This window comes from Nerophis ophidion, linkage group LG09 (assembly GCF_033978795.1).
Source record: "Nerophis ophidion isolate RoL-2023_Sa linkage group LG09, RoL_Noph_v1.0, whole genome shotgun sequence".
Classification (NCBI taxonomy): domain Eukaryota; kingdom Metazoa; phylum Chordata; class Actinopteri; order Syngnathiformes; family Syngnathidae; genus Nerophis; species Nerophis ophidion.
This window is the reverse complement of record NC_084619.1, coordinates 31,377,863-31,399,071: the sequence shown is the minus strand read 5'-3', so window position 1 is coordinate 31,399,071 and position 21,209 is coordinate 31,377,863. Positions and strand designations below refer to the sequence as shown.

General features: G+C 41.6%; 1 protein-coding gene across 1 annotated transcript; it reads right to left on the bottom strand.

The window, feature by feature from the left end:
* Positions 1 to 7,399: 7,399 nt before the first annotated feature.
* Positions 7,400 to 20,992, bottom strand: LOC133559251 (uncharacterized). Its single transcript, XM_061910838.1, has 2 exons — positions 19,565 to 20,992; positions 7,400 to 19,207 (listed from the first exon to the last, which is right to left on the bottom strand). Exon 2 carries the CDS (start codon positions 18,694 to 18,696, stop codon positions 17,176 to 17,178), a length of 1,521 nt encoding a protein of 506 aa, XP_061766822.1. The 5' UTR covers positions 18,697 to 19,207; positions 19,565 to 20,992; the 3' UTR covers positions 7,400 to 17,175.
* Between the last annotated feature and the right edge of the window lie 217 nt (positions 20,993 to 21,209).

Genomic DNA, 21,209 nt, shown 5'->3' with positions numbered 1-21,209 from the left:
AACAACTTAAGCTGTACATCAAGCCAGAATGGGAAAGAACTCCACCTGAAAAAGCTTCAAAAACTGGTCTCCTCAGTTCCCAAATGTTTACTGAGTGTTGTTAAAAGGAAAGGCCATGTAACACAGTGGTAAAAATGCTCCTGTGCCAATTTTTTTGCAATGAGTTGCTGCCATTAAATTATAAGTTAATGATTTTGCACACACACAAAAAAAAGTTTCTCTGTGTTCCTTTTTCTCGGTTTGGGACAACAGATGTAATGCAGCTAATACTTATATTCTGCCTCATTTGCAACTTGTAATTCACATTGCTTATCAATGTACATTGTCCTGTTGAAGTAAATATGTTTTAAAATTTAAGATTGGTAAAATCTCATTTTAAAAGTATTAATTAAAACAAATATATAATATTTTATTCTGCACAAGAAGTCAGAATCATTTTCGTGTCATCACAACATAAATAACTTCAGAAATAGGTTTGGTGGGAAATATTTACTGTAATCCGTATTTACATCACATTAACACATTCATACATTTACGTTCATTCTCGAAACATTAACATTGATTTTTGTCTGTCCTGCGCTGCCTCCTGCTGGGAAAAGTCGGCAACTTCATCACTGGACACAAAAAGTTTTAAAAATATGTTTAATTTCAAATAGTGAACACAATAAACAAACAGGTGAATGCATCATAGGAGAGATGAATATGGAAGTTTAAATGTGTTGTGGGGCATTAAGTTCATTCTACGTGGCAAAGTTCAAAGGTCATGTGAATGAACACCATGTCTAGTGTATACTATACAGGCCCTGTTGTGTTTGGAACTTGGTGACGTGGTCCCACTTCTTTAATGAGCTGATGACTACCTGAATACATTCAACCAGCATGTTTTTTCTCAATTATATTTTAATTCCGATAGGCATGTTCTAAAATGACAGTTCTATATTTCGTATTATTTAGTTGGTGCAAGTCAACTCAGTTTTTTTTCAAACATTGTCTAACAGTCAATCTGAAAGTTAGATTTGTTTGGAATGTTTATATCAAAACTCTATGACACATGTTTTCAACTTTTTCAACTGTAACATATTAAATGTGTAGATCAAATAATCAATCAATCAATCAATGTTTACTTATATAGCCCTAAATCACTAGTGTCTCAAAGGGCTGCACAAACCACTACGACATCCTTGGTAGGCCCACATAAGGGCAAGGAAACTCACACCTGTCGAGCGGGTCTAACATGATACTGTGAAAGTAAGGATATTAGTATGTTCTCATGCTTTTGATAAAATAATGTGAACATAATATTTAGATGAACTAATTAGAAGAGGATTAACAGGGTGGTTTTGAACTGAATGGAAATTTGCTTGGAAAACAGAAAAGATATATTGAAGCTGAGAGAAGATACATCATCATTATTAGTTATAGTGTACTTCTCTAAGGTATTCCTCAGGGGTCTATACTGGGTCCAAAAATAGTTTACTGTATATACATTATAAATGACATTGGAATAGCTTCAAGAACTGTTATATTTAATGAACTATTTTAAAAGTATTAATTTCACCAAACGTGTCCTATGCATCTGAGATAGGCTCCAACACCCCCCACGACCCTGAAAGGGACAAGCGGTAGAAAATAGATGGATGGATGGGTGCTCAGGAGAAATTGCACATTTATACTGTTGTGTGTGCACTGTTAAAACGGCTGTGAAGATTGAAAGCTGTTATATAAACTTGAATAAGACAACTACTGTGTCCGTTTGTTTGTGTAAGTGAAAAACACAACAAACATCCCAGGTTAATGCTATTTGCAAATGACACTATTGCATTTTGCTCAGGAGCTAATGGATTTTTTCAATATTATTTTTGCATTTACCAAAAAGATATAGAAACAACAATGCAAATCGAGGATGTAGACACTGCGAGGATGTATCAACACACATTTATAGCTGCTTTAATAGATTATAAAATGAGGTGGAGATCTCAAACACAAATATTCAACATAATGTGTGAAGAAATCCACAAACTTTAACTAAGTACCGCAAAAAGAATGCATGGATTGTTCATCTGATTAATTATATGAATGCATCTTACAGTATTTGTAAAAAATGTGTGCAATTTTGGAAAGGACCTTTCAAAATATTTTTAACTCCAGTTTTTGTCTTATTGGTGCATCATTGGCCAATCCAAGTTGGAGAAAAAAACGTTGTCAAAGTAAGTAACATAAAATGTAGCAATGTCATTTTGGAATATATTCATCATAAATTAAAGTAAACATAATTTGGGGAGGGGTGAGGGGACATGTTGTTTTTTTACACAAGTGCGACCAGACCAAATGAAAAAACATAAAGACCAAATATGATAATTCATCACTTAATCATCTTCTCGTACTGTATTTACAACAATGGTATTCTTATCACATGACCTTAGAACTTGGCAACAAATAATATTTACACTGTATGTATACAATATTTCACTATTAAACATATCTAAGTGTCCTGAGTTGTCCTAGGTTCAATCCTGGGCTCAGGATCTTTCTGTGTGGGGTTAGCATGTTCTCCCCGTGACTGCGTGGGTTCCCTTCGGGTACTCCGGCTTCCTCCCAAAGACATGCACCTGGGGATAGGTTGATTGGCAACATTAATTTGACCCTAGTGTGTGAATGTGAGTGTAAATGTTGTCTGTCTATCTGTGTTGGCCCTGCGATGATGTGGCAACTTGTCCAGGGTGTAACCAGCAATCCGCCCGAATGCACCTGAGATAGGCTCCAGCAACCCCCCGCGACCCTGAACGGGACAAGCGGTAGAATAATGGATGGATGGATGGACTGTGTTTTGTGAGCGGTGATGAAGTTTCTACCTTTCTTCAGGAAGAGTTTGTGTAGTGTGATGTAAATATATTATAGATTGTCAATATAAGTGTTGTATGATGTAAATATATTGAAAAAGCTTGTGTTACGCTGTATTACTAAGATTCTATTTTTGTTTTATCATTTATTTATACATGGTGAAATTGTTAGTGCGCAATATGTATTATTCATACACTTTTGTTTTTCATTACATTTTACTTGTGTTACTGTAAGTAAAAATCGGCACTGAAACCACATCATTTCCCCATTTTGAAATTAATAAAAGTCTATCCTATCCGACAAGTCGCCATTCCTCCGTTGACGTCACTAAAGTGCAAGCAAAATGGAGAAATAGTGAGGTTCTTCCTCGCCGGGTGCGGTGGCGCGCGCCTGTAATCCAAGCTACTGGGAGGCTGAGGTTGGAGGATCGTTTGAGCTCAGGAGTTCTGAGCTGCAGTGGACTATGTCGATCGGGTGTCCACACTAAGTTCGGTGCCGATATGGTGCTACTGGGGGAGCTCGGGACTACCAGGTCGTCTAAGGAGGGGTGCACCGGCCCAGGTCGGAAACGGAGCAGGTCAAAGCCCCCGTACCGCTCAGTAGTGGGGTCGCGCCTGTGAATAGACACTGTAGTGCAGCCTGAGTAATACAGCGAGACACAATCTTTTAGACATATTTACATCATACAACACTTATATTGACACTCCAAAATGTATTTACATCACACTAACACATTCATACATTTACGTTCATTCTCGAAACATTAACATTGATTTTTGTCTGTCCTGCGCTGCCTCCTGCTGGAAAAAGTCGGCAACTTCATCACTGGACACAAAATATTTTAAAAATATGTTTAATTTCAAATATTGAACACAATAAACAAACAGGTGAATGCATCATAGGAGAGATGAATAGAAAGTTAAATTGTGTTGTGGGGCATTAAGTTCATTCTATGTGGCAAAGTTCAAAGGTCATGTGAATGAACACCATGTCTAGTGTATACTATACAGGCCCTGTTGTGTTTGGAACTTGGTGACGTGGTCCCACTTCTTTAATGAGCTGATGACCACCTGAATACATTCAACCAGCATGTCTTTTTCTCAATTATATTTTAATTCCTGATGAGCATGTTCTAAAATGACAGTTCTATATTTCATATTGTTTAGTTGGTGCAAGTCAACTCAGTTTTTTTTTTCAAACATTGTCTAACAGTCAATCTGAAAGTTAATTTGTTTAGAATGTTCATTTCAAAACTCTATGACACATATTTTCAACTTTTTCAACTGTAAAATATTAAATGTGTAGCTCAAATAAGGATATCGGTATGTTCTCATGCTTTTGATATAATAATGTGAACATAATATTTAGATGAAATAATTAGAAGAGGATTAACGGGGTGGTTTAGAACTGAATGGAAATTTGCCTAAAAAACAGAAAACAAATATTGAAGCTGAGAGAAGATACATCATCATTATTAGTTATAGTGTACGCCTCTAAGGTATTCCTCAGGGGTCTATACTGGGTCCAAAAATAGTTTACTGTATATACATTATAAATGACTTTGGAATAGCTTCAAGAGCTGTTATATTTAATGAACTATTTTGAAAGGAGTAATTTCACCAAATGTGTCCTATGCATCTGAGATAGGCTCCAGATCCCCCCACGACCCCAAAATGGACAAGCGGTAGAAAATAGATGGATGGATGGATGGGTGTTCTGGAGAAATTGCACATTTATACTGTTGTGTGTGCACTGTTAAAACGGCTGTGATGATTGAAAGCTGTTATATAAACTTGAAAAAGACAACTACTGTGTCCGTTTGTTTGTGTAAGTGAAAAACACAACAAAAACCCAGGTTAATGCTATTTGCAAATGACACTATTGCATTTTGCTCAGGAGCTAATGGATTTTTTCAATATCATTTTTGCATTTACCAAAAAGATATAGAAACAACAATGCAAATCGAGGATGTAGACACTGCGAGGATGTATCAACACACATTTATTGCTGCTTTAATAGATTATAAAATGAGGTGGAGATCTCAAACAAAAATATTCAACACAAAGTGTCAAGAAATCCACAAACTTTAAATAAGCATCACAAAGAATGCATAGATTGTTCATCTCATTAATTATATGAATGCATCTTACAGTATTTGTAAAAAATGTGTACAATTTTGGAAAGGACCTTTCAAAACATTTTTAACACGCGGTTTTTGACTTAACGGTGCATCATTGGCCAATCCAAGTTGGAGAAAAACATTTTCTCAAAGTAAGTAACATGAAATGTAGCAATGTCATTTTGGAATATATTCATCAGAAATTAAAATAAACATCATTTGGGGAGGGATGAAACGACATGTTGTTTTTTTCTATTCAGGTAGTCAGCCAACCTAATTTTTTAAATACATGACAGTAAACAAGTGCAACCAGACCAAATGAAAAAATATAAAGGCCAAATATGATAATTCATCACTTAACCATCTTCTCGTACTGTATTTACAACTATGGTATTCTTATCACATGACCTTAGAACTTTGCAACAAATGTTGCAGGTCCCAGGTAGCCAGGACAAGCAGTCAGATAAAAATGTCCCGTTAAACAGGAGGAAAAAGCACATAAAACGTTTCAGTTGTTCACGGACTGGTCACTCTCATCAGAATTTATTAAAAGAAATTACAAATCCACAAATCACTTCATTTCCCATATCGTTTATCACTTTGTATTATCGTGTCAATGTATTTTACTTTATCTTTACCTCTATTTTCATCAAAAAAAACTCAATAAACTATCATTAAACTGTTACTGTATCACTGGAATTATAATTACCATACCAATAATGTATGCCTTGTTCCCATATATTTTCACATATCCACATCATCACTCCAAAACATACAATATAGTGCCCAATTCGACCTTTTTTTACTGTCTTGTCTTTCTGTGGAATATTTACCTTTAACTTAATGCACTTTTTAGCAACATTCATTTGAGCACTTTACTTTTCTTCATATTGTTCTTCTTGTAATAGCAGCATCAAGTTACTGTACTTGAAATGTTCATTGACCATTCCTGAGAGCTTAACTTATATAACCATGTCTAAACACAATAAAATAGCATGTAAAACCTTTTTCAGAACACACACATTATACAAGATATATTACAAAATCAATAAGAAAACGGGTGTTAAGGTGTTTGAGCTTAACAGAGTTCTTTATGCGTGCACATGAACGACACTTTCAACGAGTCTTGAACATCAACGTCCTCTCACCGAGGAGACTTTTCTCTTCTTTTGTTCAACACACAACTGCTTCTGTGTTAAACACTACACAGTTCCAGAGCGCCCTCAAGGGGATAACATGCGCTACAACATCCTACCTCTATAACACAGTCACTGAGTAAGAGCGTGGATATATACAATCTTAACACCCCCACTCGCTATTAGCTCACTGTGTTAAACAATATTTTAAGAACATTTTCCATCATCCTGTTTTGTTAGGATTTATCCTTCAAGTCTTCATCCCAACATGCCAAACATATTCTGTGAGAAACATTTCAACTTCTGTTTAGTAGCTGGTTTTGTCAGAATATCAGCAACCATTTGTTTTGTAGGACAATATTCCAGTATTACCCTACCAGTAACAACAATGTCTCTTATGAAGTGGTATTTCACATCAATGTGTTTGCATCTTTGTCTGTTAACAGGATTTTTAGTGAGTGCAATCGTACCCTGATTGTCTTCGTACACTTTTGTTTTAACATATTGATTGTTATCAAGTCCTTTTAGTAGCTGTTCAATGTAAAGACACTCCTGTATAGCTGAAGCTAAAGAAATGTATTCTGCTTCACAAGTAGAAAGAGCTACTGTTGGTTGTTTTCTTGTCTTCCATGAAATGAATGAACTGCCTCCACACAAAGTTGCACAATAGCCTGATGTGCTACGTCTGTCTGTTTCATTTGATGCCCAACTTGCATCACAGTAAACTGTCAGACCGAGTCTTTCAGTTACATTCTTCTTGAAGTTAAGTCCTTGTTCTGATGTACCTTTTAGGTATCTGAATACATGTTTCACTGTATTCCAATGTTCCATAGTAGGTTCATTAAAGTGTTGAGATAGTTTACTCACAACAAAGCTTATGTCAGGTCGAGTGCATGTTGATAAGTAAATTAAACTTCCCACTGCTTCTCTGTACTGTCTTGGTTGTTTCAACTTTTCAACATTTTCTGCATAATCAAGTTTTGGTTCACAAGGAGTTTCTCTTGGTTTACAATTTTCCATATCAAACCTTTGTAAAACCTTTTTCAGATATCTGTCTTGTGACATTTTGACTAGTCCATGTGTTTGTTCAAAGTCTATTCCTAAGAAATGTTTTAGGGTTCCCAAATCCTTCATTTTGAATCTCTGAGTTAACATTCTTTTTACATCCTGCATTGATTTTTCACTTGAGGTAGCTAAAATAAGGTCATCTACCCAAATAATAAGAATTACCTTTTGACCATATTTCTCTCTTGTATATACACAATGATCTGCATCATTTTGCACAAAGTCATTTTCACATAAATGAGTGTGTAGCACTGTATTCCAGTTTCTGCCCGACTGTTTGAGTCCATACAATGATTTGTTTAGTTTACATACCAGTTTTTCACCAGTGTTAGAGTTTTTCTCGTAACCTTGTGGTTGTTCTAAATAGATTTCGCAGTCGATGGGTGCGTGTAGATACGCGGTCTTCACGTCCATCTGATGTAAGATTAAGTCCTCCTGTGCCGCCTTCTGCATGAGAATTCTTACACTTAACATGTCAGCTGTCGGTGAAAACGTCTCGTCGTAATCAGTTCCTGCTCTCTGGTCGTATCCTTTAGCAACAAATCTTGCCTTAAATTTATTAGATCCATCTATGTCTGTTTTGAGTGCATAAACCCACTTAGCTTTTAAAGCTCGCTTACCTGGTGGTAAGTCAGTCAACTGGAATGTGTCATTTTCCACTAGTGACTTCATCTCCTCATTCATGGCGTTTTTCCAGTGCATTGACTCGGATGATAACACGGCTTCCTGATAAGTTTCTGGAATGTCACAAACTGCTCGATAACAGAAATCAACGCATGTTTGTAATCTGTCCAATGAATCATCAGTCTCATAATCTTGTAAATAAGATGGCTTTTGTTTTACTCTGAATGGATTCTTTCTGATTTCTGTTTCGGCATTTGCCGCTGACTGTTCCACATCTTCCTGCTCATTTAAATCCTCAGTTTTGTTTTCAGGTTGAACTCTATCCTCATCCTTCTGGTCACTGTCACAGACTGCATTGTCTCTGTTTCCAATGTCATGTCCTGCGTATGGCTCTAAAGTTTGTGTCTCTCTCTCTACACTTGTTTTGGTTGCGAATTTCACCAATCGGATCTTTTGGACTTTTTCCATTTCTGGATAATATACAAGGAATGCTGGGCTGTTTTGATCATATCCTATGAAAATGCCCTGTTCACTTTTGGAGTCTAGTTTTCCTTTTTCTTGTTTGTAACTAAAACATGTAGACCCAAATTTTTGCATTTGTGACACATTTGGTACTTTTCCTGAAAGTAACTCATATGCTGTTTTCTTTATCCGTCTATTGTAACACCTGTTTCTAACATGAGCTGCTGTTTGAATGGCATAGTTCCACAAATAGTTTGGTAGTTTGCTTTCTATCAGTAAGCATCTAGCCATGTCAAACAGTGTTCGCCATCCTCTCTCTGCTGTGCCATTTTGGTGTGGCGAATAAGGCGCTGACGTCTCATGTCTTATTTTGTTCTTTGTTAGTAACATTTGGAACTCTCTGTTTGTAAACTCAGTGCCGTTGTCTGAACGTATACACTTTACATCTCCAAAGGGTGCTACATCTGCTAAGAACTTTTCTGTTGCAGTAACTGTATCACTTTTTGACTTAAGGAAATATACTAATACAGCACCTGAAGAGTCATCTGTGAAACATTGTGCGTATTTGTGTCCTTCTATGCTCTCAGTTTTCATTGGTCCTGCTAGGTCTATATGGATTAACTCCAGGGGTTTATTTGCTTTAGCATCTAGCTCCCTATTTCTCGTTTGGGTAAACTTGCCTTTTGTACATATGTCACACATCTGATCCGGCTTAACATTTCCCTTAATTACCATAACTTTGACCACAGTTTGGAGTTTGATTACATCGTCATAGTTGCAGTGTCCTAGAATCTCGTGCCATGTTTGTACGTCATGACAAACTTTACACTGATCTTCATTCGCATCAACAGTTGGTAGATAATACAGCTTCTCATGTTCGTGTATTTTAAATCTGTTACCATCTTTAGTGATCATGTGGCTCTGTCCTTTCTTGAAAGTTATGGTTGCTCCTCCGTCGGCTGCTCTCGCCACTGAAAAGATGTTGTGGGGATAGGAGGGCATGTACAGAGCGTTTTGTAGTTGTGCCCTGTGCTGTCGTCCATTGCTATCCATTAGATGTATCGTAGCTGTTCCTCTTCCTTGGGCCATTCCACTGCATCTTGTCCCATCAGCTAGTTCCACTGAATGAGTCTCTGGCTGAAAAGTGTTGTCAAAGCTTGTAAAGTTATTCACATCATTTACAATGTGGGATGTCGCTCCTGCATCCACCATAATGCCTTTCATCTTTATTTTGGGTGCTGACTCACTTTCTTCTTGTGCTGCTTTGAAGAGGTAATCACTGGAATGTTCATCAGTAACCTTTTTGACATTGTCTCGTTTATCTTTCTTTTTGCATATGGTTTCTTGGTGTGTGTTGCTCTTACAAAAGTTGCACCACACTTTTCGGATACAATTTCTTGCTCTGTGTCCTTTTAATCCACATTTGAAACATGTCAGATCTTCATCTCCACTTCTACTTTGAGTGCTGCTGGTGTACGTCTTCTGGATATTTCTATCCTGTTTTGTGAACATTTTCATCACATTGTCTGTTGGCTCAGCAGTACTAATTTTCTCTGACTCTTCGTAAATACGTAATCTCCTTTTGAAATCTGTAAATGTCACATTGTCTTCGTTTTGTGTTACATGTACAGCTAATGGCTTGTAAGCGTCAGGAAGTCCTCCAAGAATCATGGCTATGATCAGACTATCACTGAGAGTCTCACCGGCATCACGAAGTGCTGTAATCAGGTTTTCTGCTCTGATAATGTAGTCCGTAGTCGACTCTCTATCTACTTTCCGTAGTTTTGTCAAGGACGTGTACAGGTTGATTATTCGTGGCTTGCTTTTTCCTGAGTAGTGCTCCCTCAGCATTTTCAGTGCTTTCCTTCCATCGTATGTAGCATCATGTCTAATTAAAGACAGGCTTTTATCATCGATCAACCTTATGAGCTCTGCATAGCAGTCTGGATTCTTTATTCTGTCCGCTGCTGCTTGCTCTTCTCCAACTGGTTCATTTAGAACAGTGTCTTTCAACTTTAAAATATGTAAGTGTCCCAAAAACCTTGCTTCCCAAAGGTCATACTTGCTTTTGGATCCATCGAAGTACAGTTGCGGGGATACTGCTCCAGTAGTACGAGTCGCCATTTTTGTTTAAGCTCCGCACTTTAGCACTGTGCTATGCTAATTAGCTCAAACTTTGCCGCGGTTACTTCTTCTTCGAGAGTACACGCTACTTCATTGGCTAAAGTCCCTTTAATGCTCCGTGTAATACTTCACATTTGCATTACCTTTATCCTTGGTCAAGTAGTTATCCTCTGTTAGCTCAAGTCCACACCTGCAAACTTCCTTGGCTTCTGTGTCCGTGCGTCGACTCAACGCTACCTTGCCTTGTTTGCTTGAGTTGGTTGGAATCACTGCGGTTCCTGGAATTACTGCGGTTCCTGGGGTTGCTGCAGTTCCTGGCGTTATTTGGGTTGCTGGGCCCATAACCTGTTAAGGTGTTTGAGCTTAACAGAGTTCTTTATGCGTGCACATGAACGACACTTTCAACGAGTCTTGAACATCAACGTTCTCTCACCGAGGAGACTTTTATTCTCTTCTTCTGTTGAACACACAACTGCTTCTGTGTTAAACACTACACAGTTCCAGAGCGCCCTCAAGGGGAAAACATGCGCTACAACATCCTACCTCTTTAACACAGTCACTGAGTAAGAGCGTGGATATATACAATCTTAACAACGGGAGCTCTAATTTGGGAGTCTGAATTAGGATCATAAGTTCCTATACAAACATTGCGCACTCACGTCGCCATTTTGTATTGATTACTGCAGCCATACTACTGTGCTCGGCACTGGATTCATTCACAAACACTAACTACACCTTGCAAACACCATCAGAACGTGTACTTAAAATTATAATGACCATATAGATACCATTCAGTGAGTTGATTCACCAGAACTAACCTGTTAAACAGGAGGGAAAAGCACATAAAACTTTTCAGTTGTTCACAGACTGGTCGCTCTCATCAGAATGACGAGACACTTCCGGTCTGCAGGTAATACCATTCAATTAGGAAGAAACGCTCTACTGCCCCCTGCTGACCAAGATTAATATCGACACATGTGGGATGACAGCTTCAAAACGAATTCAAACCACAAAATAAAATAAATAAATCAACACAAAAATGTGACACATTATGGGTGAGTCACACGCTCCCCGACAAAGAAAATGACTCCCGGCATTCAAAAACCAAATACTCTTTTCAGTACACTTTTTTTTTTTCAAATCAAAACTTGTATATTAGTATGCAAAGGAAGGGACAATGTATGGCATCATAACAGTGTATGGCAGTGTTGGGTATAGTGTCGAATAGGGTGGGTAATGTGGTGTTGGGCCTGATTGTATTCCCCATGCTGGCAATGTCTGTGGCCCACAAAGTCCGATATTGTTGACTGACCCAATTGACTGGTAGGATGGCTGACCAAGAGACTCGTAAGTCAGTATCCTGGGTGGTCTCCTGTCTCGCACTGGTCTCTTGACTGTACCACACTGAGGGGATGTAGGACTGTCTTGGTTAGTGTCATACCTGGCTTGGCAATGTTCATTTTCAGCATTCGGTTCATATTCATGTTCACTGGATTGTTCTTGCTCCATCAGTTCAGGTTCCTCTGCTGTGAAGCTAGGAGGCTGTCTGTGCTCTCCTGCTTGTGTGGTCAGCCTTGCTTGTTCATGTAAAGATGGAGAAGTAACAGGGTTTCTTTGAGGCACATGGGTGGTTGTCATATTTGACCTTTGTGACTCTGCTGGCCTTGATACTCTGAGCCAGTACTGTGGTCTTGGGCCATCTTCATCAGAGTCAGATGAAGCACTGCATTGGAACATCTCTCTCTCTACATTCCTTTCAACCTTATTCCTCTTTCTCTGCCTTTCCTTAGTCTCTGCTTGGTTCTTTGACTCTTCAGCCACACTCACAGGTAAGTCATTTACCAGGTGGAGGAGATTCCTATGGAGAGTATGGACCTTGCCACCACCTGTCTCTGGAGACACTTTGTAAACAGGGCTGTCATTTATTTGTTCCTTAACAATGTTTACCGTTTGTTCCCAGTAGGACCTGAGCTTTCCTGGACCTCCTTTCTCACTTATGTTGCGAATTAAAACCCTGTCACCAGGCTGTAGAACGGTCCCCTTCACATGAAGGTCATACCGTCTCTTTCCTCATGCACTAGACTGCTGACTGTTCTCGGATGCAATGCGGTAGGCCTCTTTCATTCTCGCAGCCCATTTGTCCGCATACCCTTGGGGTGTTTCACCCTCCTCTTCAGAGGACAGACCAAAGAGTAGATCAACGGGGAGGAGGGGGTGGCGCCCAAACATGAGGTAGTGGGGTGAAAAACCTGTTGCCTCATGTCTAGTGCAGTTGTATGCGTGCACCACCTGTGGCAAATGATCCTTCCAGTTGCTCTTTTTCTCCTCTTGCAGTGTTCTCAACATCTGAAGCAACGTCTGATTGAATCTCTCGGCAGGGTTTCCCTGTGGATGGTATGGGGTTGTCCTGGAGTGTCCCACCCCAGACAGTTGCTGAAGGGTCTTAAACAGGGAGTTCTCAAACTCTCTGCCTTGATCATGGTGCAATTTGGATAAAAAAACCAAAGCGAGGGATAAAGTCATTAAATATTTTCTCTGCAGCTGTTCTGCCAGTCTTGTTTCGTGTTGGATATGCTTGGGCAAATCTGGTGAAGTGGTCTATGACTACTAAGATGTATTCGTATCCACCCTTACTTTGCTCCAAGTGCATGTAATCGATAGATACAAGCTCAAGAGGTGCACTGGTCATGATACTGCCCATTGGTGCTCTGTCATGTACCACGGGTTTCTTTTTCTTGATACAGGGGCACTTTTTTGTGACATAAGCCTCAATGTCCTTTTTCATGAAGGGCCAATAAAAACGATCTCTTGCCAGTCCAATGACTCTCTCTGATCCTAGATGTGTCATGTCATCATGGAGATGCTTCAATACAAGGGCCCGATATTCAGAAGGTAGGACAAGCTGCTGTCGTCCCCCTGCACTCCTGTACAGAAAGCCACATTTCATATACAGTTTACCCCACTCATGCATGAGTCTTTTCACAGGGCCACCTCCTTTCCTCCTGTCCTCATTTGTCAGTGCTGTCTTTGTCTGTTTCAGCTTGATTATCTCACTGATGGCTGCATCCTGCATCTGAGCTCTGATTAGTTCACTTTGGCTGATGGTCGGTACTGGGTACTTCAATCAATCAATCAATGTTTATTTATATAGCCCCAAATCACAAATGTCTCAAAGGACTGCACAAATCATTATGACTACGACATCCTCGGAAGAACCCACAAAAGGGCAAGGAAAACTCACACCCAGTGGGCAAGGAGAATTCACATCCAGTGGGACGCCAGTGACAATGCTGACTATGAGAAACCTTGGAGAGGACCACAGATGTGGTCTAGGGGACCAAAAGCAATGGATGTCGAGCGGGTCTAACATGATACTGTGAATGTTCAATCCATAGTGGCTCCAACACAGCTGCGAGAGTTCAGTTCAAGGTGGATCCAAGACAGCAGCGAGAGTCCCGTCCACAGGAAACCATCCCAAGTGGAGGCGGATCAGCAGCGTAGAGATGTCCCCAACCGATACACAGGCGAGCGGTCCATCCTGGGTCCCGACGAGCGGTCCATCCTGGGTCTCGACTCTGGACAGCCAGTACTTCATCCATGGTCATCGGATCGGACCCCCTCCACAAGGGAGGGGGGGACATAGGAGAAAAAAGAAAAGAAGCGGCAGATCAACTGGTCTAAAAAGGAGGTCTATTTAAAGGCTAGAGTATACAGATGAGTTTTAAGGTGCGACTCAAATGCTTCTACTGAGGTAGCATCTCGAACTGTTACCGGGAGGGCATTCCAGAGTACTGGAGCCCGAACGGAAAACGCTCTATAGCCCGCAGACTTTTTTTGGGCTCTAGGAATCACTAATAAGCCGGAGTCTTTTGAACGCAGATTTCTTGCCGGGACATATGGTACAATACAATCGGCAAGATAGGATGGAGCTAGACCGTGTAGTATTTTATACGTAAGTAGTAAAACCTTAAAGTCACATCTTAAGTGCACAGGAAGCCAGTGCAGGTGAGCCAGTACAGGCGTAATGTGATCAAACTTTCTTGTTCTTGTCAAAAGTCTAGCAGCCCCATTTTGTACCAACTGTAATCTTTTAATGCTAGACATGGGAGTCCCAAAAATAATACGTTACAGTAATCGAGTACTTAACTTGAGACTCTGAACTTTGGGCCAGGTTAAGAGAAGCAACATAGGCAATGTCATACCTTTTTATAGCCTCACTTCCTTCCCAAGTAGCACGTATTGCATCTCTGTCGAGCTCTTCAGTACACTCCTCAACATAACTGTTTATGTCCAGTGGGAGACAAGAGAGTGTGTCAGCATCCACATTGACTTCTCCAGGCCTGTACTTTAGGTTGAATCTGAAGTCAGCAAGCTCTCCAACCCATCTGTAGCCTGTGGCATTTAGCTTTGCAGTACTCATCACGTATGTCAGTGGATTATTATCTGTATACACTGTGAAGGATGGGGCATAAAACAGATAATCCCTGAATTTTTCACATACCGCCCACTTTAAGGCTAAGAACTCCAGATTTCCAGAGTGAAGGCTATAGTTCTTTTCAGCGGGGGTCAATGTCCTTCAACCATATGCGATGACCTTCAGCTTTCCACTCTGTCGCTGGTACAAGACTGCACCGAGTCCCTGCTGACAGGCGTCTGTGTGTAGTGTAAAGGGAAGTTCAAAGTCAGGGTACCCTAGTGTAGGTGGGTGTGACAAGATGTCAATGAGCTGCTCAAGGATGGTCTGGTGACAAGCAGTCCACTGAATGGGGGTCTTTGAAGGTAACTGTGCCCCTTTACCTTTCTTTGTTTTCCCCTGTGTTGCATCAGGATTTACTTTCACTTGTAGCAGCCCATATATTGGCTTAGCGATGCGGGAGAAATCTTGAATGTACATTCTAAAGTAACTCAGAAAACATAGCAGTTTTCGGACATCCCCCACCGTAGTGGGTCTTTTCTCCCTCAGCGACATTACAGCCTCGATGTCTTTTGGGTCTATTCTCACTCCATTAGCTGACACCAACCTCCCCACATATCTGACCTCTGGCTTGAACAACTCACATTTTGTGGGTCGCAGCTTGACTCCATGACGTTGCAGGGCTCTCAGGACACGACGCACTGCATCGACATGATCAGCAAAGGACTTGGAGTAGCAGAGAATGTCATCAAGGTAAGGAATACAGCAGTCATCAGGCAAGGTGACAAGCATCTCCTCCATGCTGCGTTGGAAAGCAGCAGGGGCATTGCTGAGACCAAACGGTATTCTCAGCCACTCATGTAGACCCCAAGGCGATATGAAGGCTGTCATGTGGCGGGATCCTTCAGCTAAGTAGCCCTGATGATAGGCTTTGCCTTGGTCAAGAATGGTGAACCAGCTGTGGCCGCCCAGGGTGTCCAAGAGATCCTGGATGCGAGGTAGTGGGTGGCGATCTGGCACTGTTTTCTGGTTCAACTGCCTGTAATCAATACACAGTCTCAGAGATCCATCACATTTTCTGACACAGACAACAGGTGCTGCAAAGGGTGATTTTGACTTGACAATCCATCCTTTTGCAAGCAGCTCTTGGATGTATTGTTTGACCTCTTAATATAGTGGTTTGGGAATGGATGAATATGTTTTTTGGACTGGAATGTCATCTTTCAGACTTATGGTCATATGGAGGCTTGGGATGTCCCCAATGTCACCCTCATTGCGAGCAAAAGCTCCTGGTTCCTCCATCAACATTTGTTTCACCTCCTCTTGTTGATCATCTGTCAGATGACTGACATCCACTGGTGGGTGCCACAGGTCTGCAGTGGTTGGGGCCTGATTAGAGCTGGGAGGAGATGAGGAGTCAGCAGTATTAACCTGAATACTTTTAGGGTCACTGTGGGGACTGTCTGTCTCTATGACTTTGTCAATGGACTCAATGCTGCCTAGGACTGTAAAGCTTGGCAAGGTCACATAATGTTGGGAGTGGTTTGACATGGGCACCTTAATGAAACACCTATCAGTCTGGTGAATCTCCATTAGGCCTGCTCCAATGCTCAATGACTCCAGCTGTACACTGTCAAGGTTGGGTTCAAACAACACAAATGACTCTGAGGGGTTAATCTTGACTGGAACCCTGCACTTAACGTAAACTACCTGACCTGAACAAATTGTGACCTCTTTGAAACCCACTTTTACAGTAGCATGTTCCTCTTTTGGGGAGTTCTGAGTCCGAATAAAACTCACTATGGCCCCAGCACTAACATCATCAATCTCCATGGCACCTGCAAGGAGGTTAGACAGAATGGACATGAGTTTAGGCCGGCCTTCATTGCTCTTAATGAGTTTTTGGATTAAATTAAAACCAACTAATGGTCTGTCTAGTTTCAGGCAACTCACTAGGAAGGGTACACGGATGGATAAGTCTGGATCATCATTGCCTTGCAGGTTTACCACCACTTCAACCCATCCGTCGTAAGACACCTCATCACCTGTGACTGCCGAAACATTCAGCTCTCTATCCAGTACCTCACAGAGAGGTCGAATATCTTGGCCAGGCAGATATTTGTTTTTCCATGTGCGGTCAATGAGGCTCACATTAGCTCCTGTGTCCAGCAGGACAGTGACAGCGTAGCCACCCATACTACCTGTGTCCAGCAGGACAGTGACAGCGTAGCCACCCATACTACATTTCAGCAGGGATTTGCGGCCAATGAGTGGGGCTACTAGCTTGCATGGCTGTGATGTAATATGGGATTGTATTGTGTTTGCATCACTGATCTTAGCTGGCTTTGGTTTTGGGCCTGTTTGGGGTTGGGACATGGGTGCAGGAGCGGTCAAAGGTTGTCCCTCTGTCTTGACCGCGCCTCGTTTCCCGACGGTTTCAGTTTCTTCAAACACCCAATTGCATGATGGCCTTGTTCTCCGCATGCAAAGCAGTGGTTGCAATTTGGATTGGACTGTGCAACACATTGTGTGCAGCCATAGGGTCTCTGTGTCTTTCTCTGAGTTCTGGGCTTGTCAGGGTCACAGTAAGGTGTTGGTGCACAGCGTTGGTCTGGTGCATGAGCCTGCGTGACCAGCTGTTTCAGGGTATCCATTGCCTGGGTCAATGCTTCAACCTGGGAGCTAAGTCTATGTACTGTGTCATCTTTATTGACCATGTTGACTTTTACCTCACTCTTACCTTTCTCCTCAGGTTCAGCCTGGGTGCTATGGGCCTGACTTACTTTACGGGCAGAGCTGCGACCAAATCGGCGCTTTCTCTCACTTTCCTCTGTGGTGGTCTTTATCACCTGTCGCAGCAAAGCTTCATCAGATACTGTTGGGTCAGCAAGGAGAGGCTTGAGCTCACGTTTGACATCATCATACTTCTCTCCTATTCCCTGACATATTGTGTTCAAGAATATGCACTGTATTGTAGAGGTATCATACTTTACTACTGAGCTTGTCTGTTTAGTAGTGAACATAATCTTTTGTTTGAGGCCAATCATTCTATACAAGAATTGCTGTGGTGTCTCATTTTCATGTTGCTTGGCACACATCAAGTCCTGAAAGAGCTCTGTGCATCCCTTTTCACCTAGGTGTGACTGGAGGAAGCTTTTGAGTTCTGTGACAGTCAAGTCGTCTTTGTTTGTCAACATATCCCTGAAGTTGCCAGGTTTGATTGCACGGAGCACCCCTCTAATGACCTCCCCCTCAGTGTGTTTCTCTCTGAGACCTTCATCTGTTTGTTTGCATAAGCTGTTGTAGCTGACATCAGATGTTGTGTCACTTATTTGGCCCCCATGTATCCTGAACTCTTTTCGCTGGAGATAAGCAAGATCTTGTAGGGAGACCAACCTCTCGGGAGTTTGGCGTGGTGTGGGTTCGATATCACTATGGTGACTTGGCTGGTTTCCATCTTGTGCTGGTGTTCTTAAAGTCATTAGGGGGTCATTTGCATCATTGTTGTTCAGGTGTGCGTTAGTTGTGGTTGTCAGGCCAGAAGATGTGTTGGGAGTCACACATTCCTGTAACTTCCTACCTAGTTCTTCATACATGGCTTGTAGTTGCTTCATATCTGGTGTTGTTGTGTGGGTGTGTGTACTGTGATATGTAGTGTCACCTGAGTGTGTGGGTGGTGCATTTGAACAAGATGGCTCATCATTTGAAACAAAAACAGGTAATTCAAAACAATCACGTTTTTTGATAGCCTTCAATATTACATCATTCAATATCATCAAACGACCAATACCCTCATCATTAGAATTAAACAGATCATCAGATTGCATAAAGGAAAGGATATGGTCGATGCAGCTTTCCTCATTGGCTGAGCTCAACTCATCTGTGCCTGGATGATCAATTCCGATGGACATCGCAAGCTAATAGGCTTCGGTGCCTGAGAGATGGTATAGTTGCTTTTTGATACTTCATAGGAGTTCTTTGCGTCCTTCAGGCATGGCCTTAGCTGCAGTGATGACACCTTGCTTTTGCCGTCGCTTTGCAGCCACTTCACATAGCCTCTGTAGTAGCACTGAGTCACTGTAGTTGCACTGCAGCCCCTGTAGTTGCTTTGGCTCTATGGTCGCACGTCACCGCTGTACTGAAGTCGCACTGCAGTCACGCCACCTCTGCACTGTAGTTCTCCTGCAGTCACGCCACCTCGTCGCTGTAGCCGCACTGTAGACACACCACCTCTGCTCTGTAGCCGCACCGCAGACACGCCACCTCACTTCAGTAACGTGCAGTCACTATGGCCTTCGGGTTCATAGGTATCACTGGATCAGCAACCGTCAAAACATCAATGGTGTTGCCGATCCCGGACAAGCTCCCAAATATCTGTTGCAGGTCCCAAGTAGCCAGGACAAGCAGTCAGATAAAAATGTCCTGTTAAACAGGAGGAAAAAGCACATAAAATGTTTCAGTTGTTCACAGACTGGTCGATCTCATCAGAATTTATTAAAAGAAATTACAAATCCACAAATCACTTCATTTCCCATATCTTTTATCACTTTGTATTATCATGTCAATGTATTTTACTTTATCTTTACCTCTATTTTCATCAAAACACTCAATAAACTATCATTAAACTGTTACTGTATCACTGGAGTTATAATTACCATAACAATAATGTATGCCTTGTTCCCATATATTTTCACATATCCACATCATCACTCCAAAACATACAATATAGTGCCCAATTAGACCTTATTTTACTGTCTTGTCTTTCTCAGGAATATTTACCTTCGCTGTGTACATACATCTACTGATGCCTCTGGACACATCTTCTGTGATGTGCCTGGAATCATCGGGTGTTTCGGGTCTTTCAACATCATACACCCTCCTCCAGGTGACCCAGCCGGGGCTGATCAGACCCCAGCTTGTGTCCAGATGGCTAGCTAGCTACCATGACTCCATGGCTCTCCCCTTTTGAACCACAGCCATCTTGAGGCCCTCTCTGCCGCATCGGTGGTACTGCGGATGGCTCTCCTCCTTCTCTCTCCCTCGATGCCCAAAGTGCTGAAGGCTCTGGTCAAGGAGCGGGCTGCAAAACCCCTACATCCAACCTCAACTGGGAGGCACCTCACTCTCCAGCCAGCCTGCTGACAGTCACTGACCAGTCCCGCGTACTTGGAGAGCTTCCTCTCAAAGGCTTCTTCCAGGCGGTCTTCCCATGGGACGGTCAGCTCCAGCAGCACTACTACCTGCTTGGTGGACTCAGACACAAGGACAATGTCTGGTCGCAGGATGGTGACTGCAATGTGGCTGGGGAACTTCAGCTGATGTTCAAGCTCCACCAACAGCTGCCAGTCTCTTGCAGAGGTTAGAATGCCCGCAGAAGTTCTTCTGGCAGCTCTGGCAAAGGCGATGATTTTCTTGGAGGGTCGGAACTGCTTCGCCCAAACAAGTCCTGCGCTGATGGTTTCAGCAATGGTCTTAAGGACTTGGTCATGCCTCCAGCGGTACCGTCCATCTCCAAGTGCCCTGGTGCAGCAGCTGAGGATGTGTTCCAGGGTTCCTCACTTGGAACACAATGGGCATGCTGGTGTCTCTGCTATGCCCCATGTGTGCAGGTTAGATGGGCTTGGAAGCACATCGTACACTGCCTGGATGAGGAATTAACGTGGCCCTAATGCACTTTTTAGCAACATTCATTTAAGCACTTTACTTTTCTTCATATTGTTCTTCTTGTAATAGCAGCATCAAGTTACTGTTCTTGAAATGTTCATTGACCATTCCTGAGAGCTTAACTTATATAACCATGTCCAAACACAATAAAATAGCATGTAAAACCTTTTTCAGAACACACACATTATACAAAATATATTACAAAATCAATAAGAAAACGGGAACTCTAATTTGGGAGTCTGAATTAGGATCATAAGTTCCTATACAAACATTGCGCACTCACGTCGCCATTTTGTATTGATTACTGCAGCCATACTACTGTGCTCGGCACTGGATTCATTCACAAACACTAACTACACCTTGCAAACACTTTAGAATTAGGCTCCACCATCAGAACGTGTACTTAAAATTATAATGACCATATAGATACCACTCAGTGAGTTGATTCACCAGAACTAACCTGTTAAACAGGAGGAAAAAGCACATAAAACGTTTCAGTTGTTCACAGACTGGTGGCTCTCATCAGAATGACGAGACACTTCCGGTCTGCAGGTAATACCATTCAATTAGGAAGAAACGCTCTACTGCCCCCTGCTGACCAAGGTGAATATCGACAAATGTGGGATGACAGCTTCAAAACGAATTCAAACCACAAAATAAAATGAATAAATCTACACAAAAATGTGACACATTATGGGTGGGTCACACAAATAATATTTATACGGTATGTATACAATATTTCACTATTAAACATATGCAG

Coding starts and splice junctions, on each gene's coding strand:
- LOC133559251 (XM_061910838.1), bottom strand. CDS start 18,696: ATGTCCATCGGAATTGATCATCCAGGCACAGATGAGTTGAGCTCAGCC.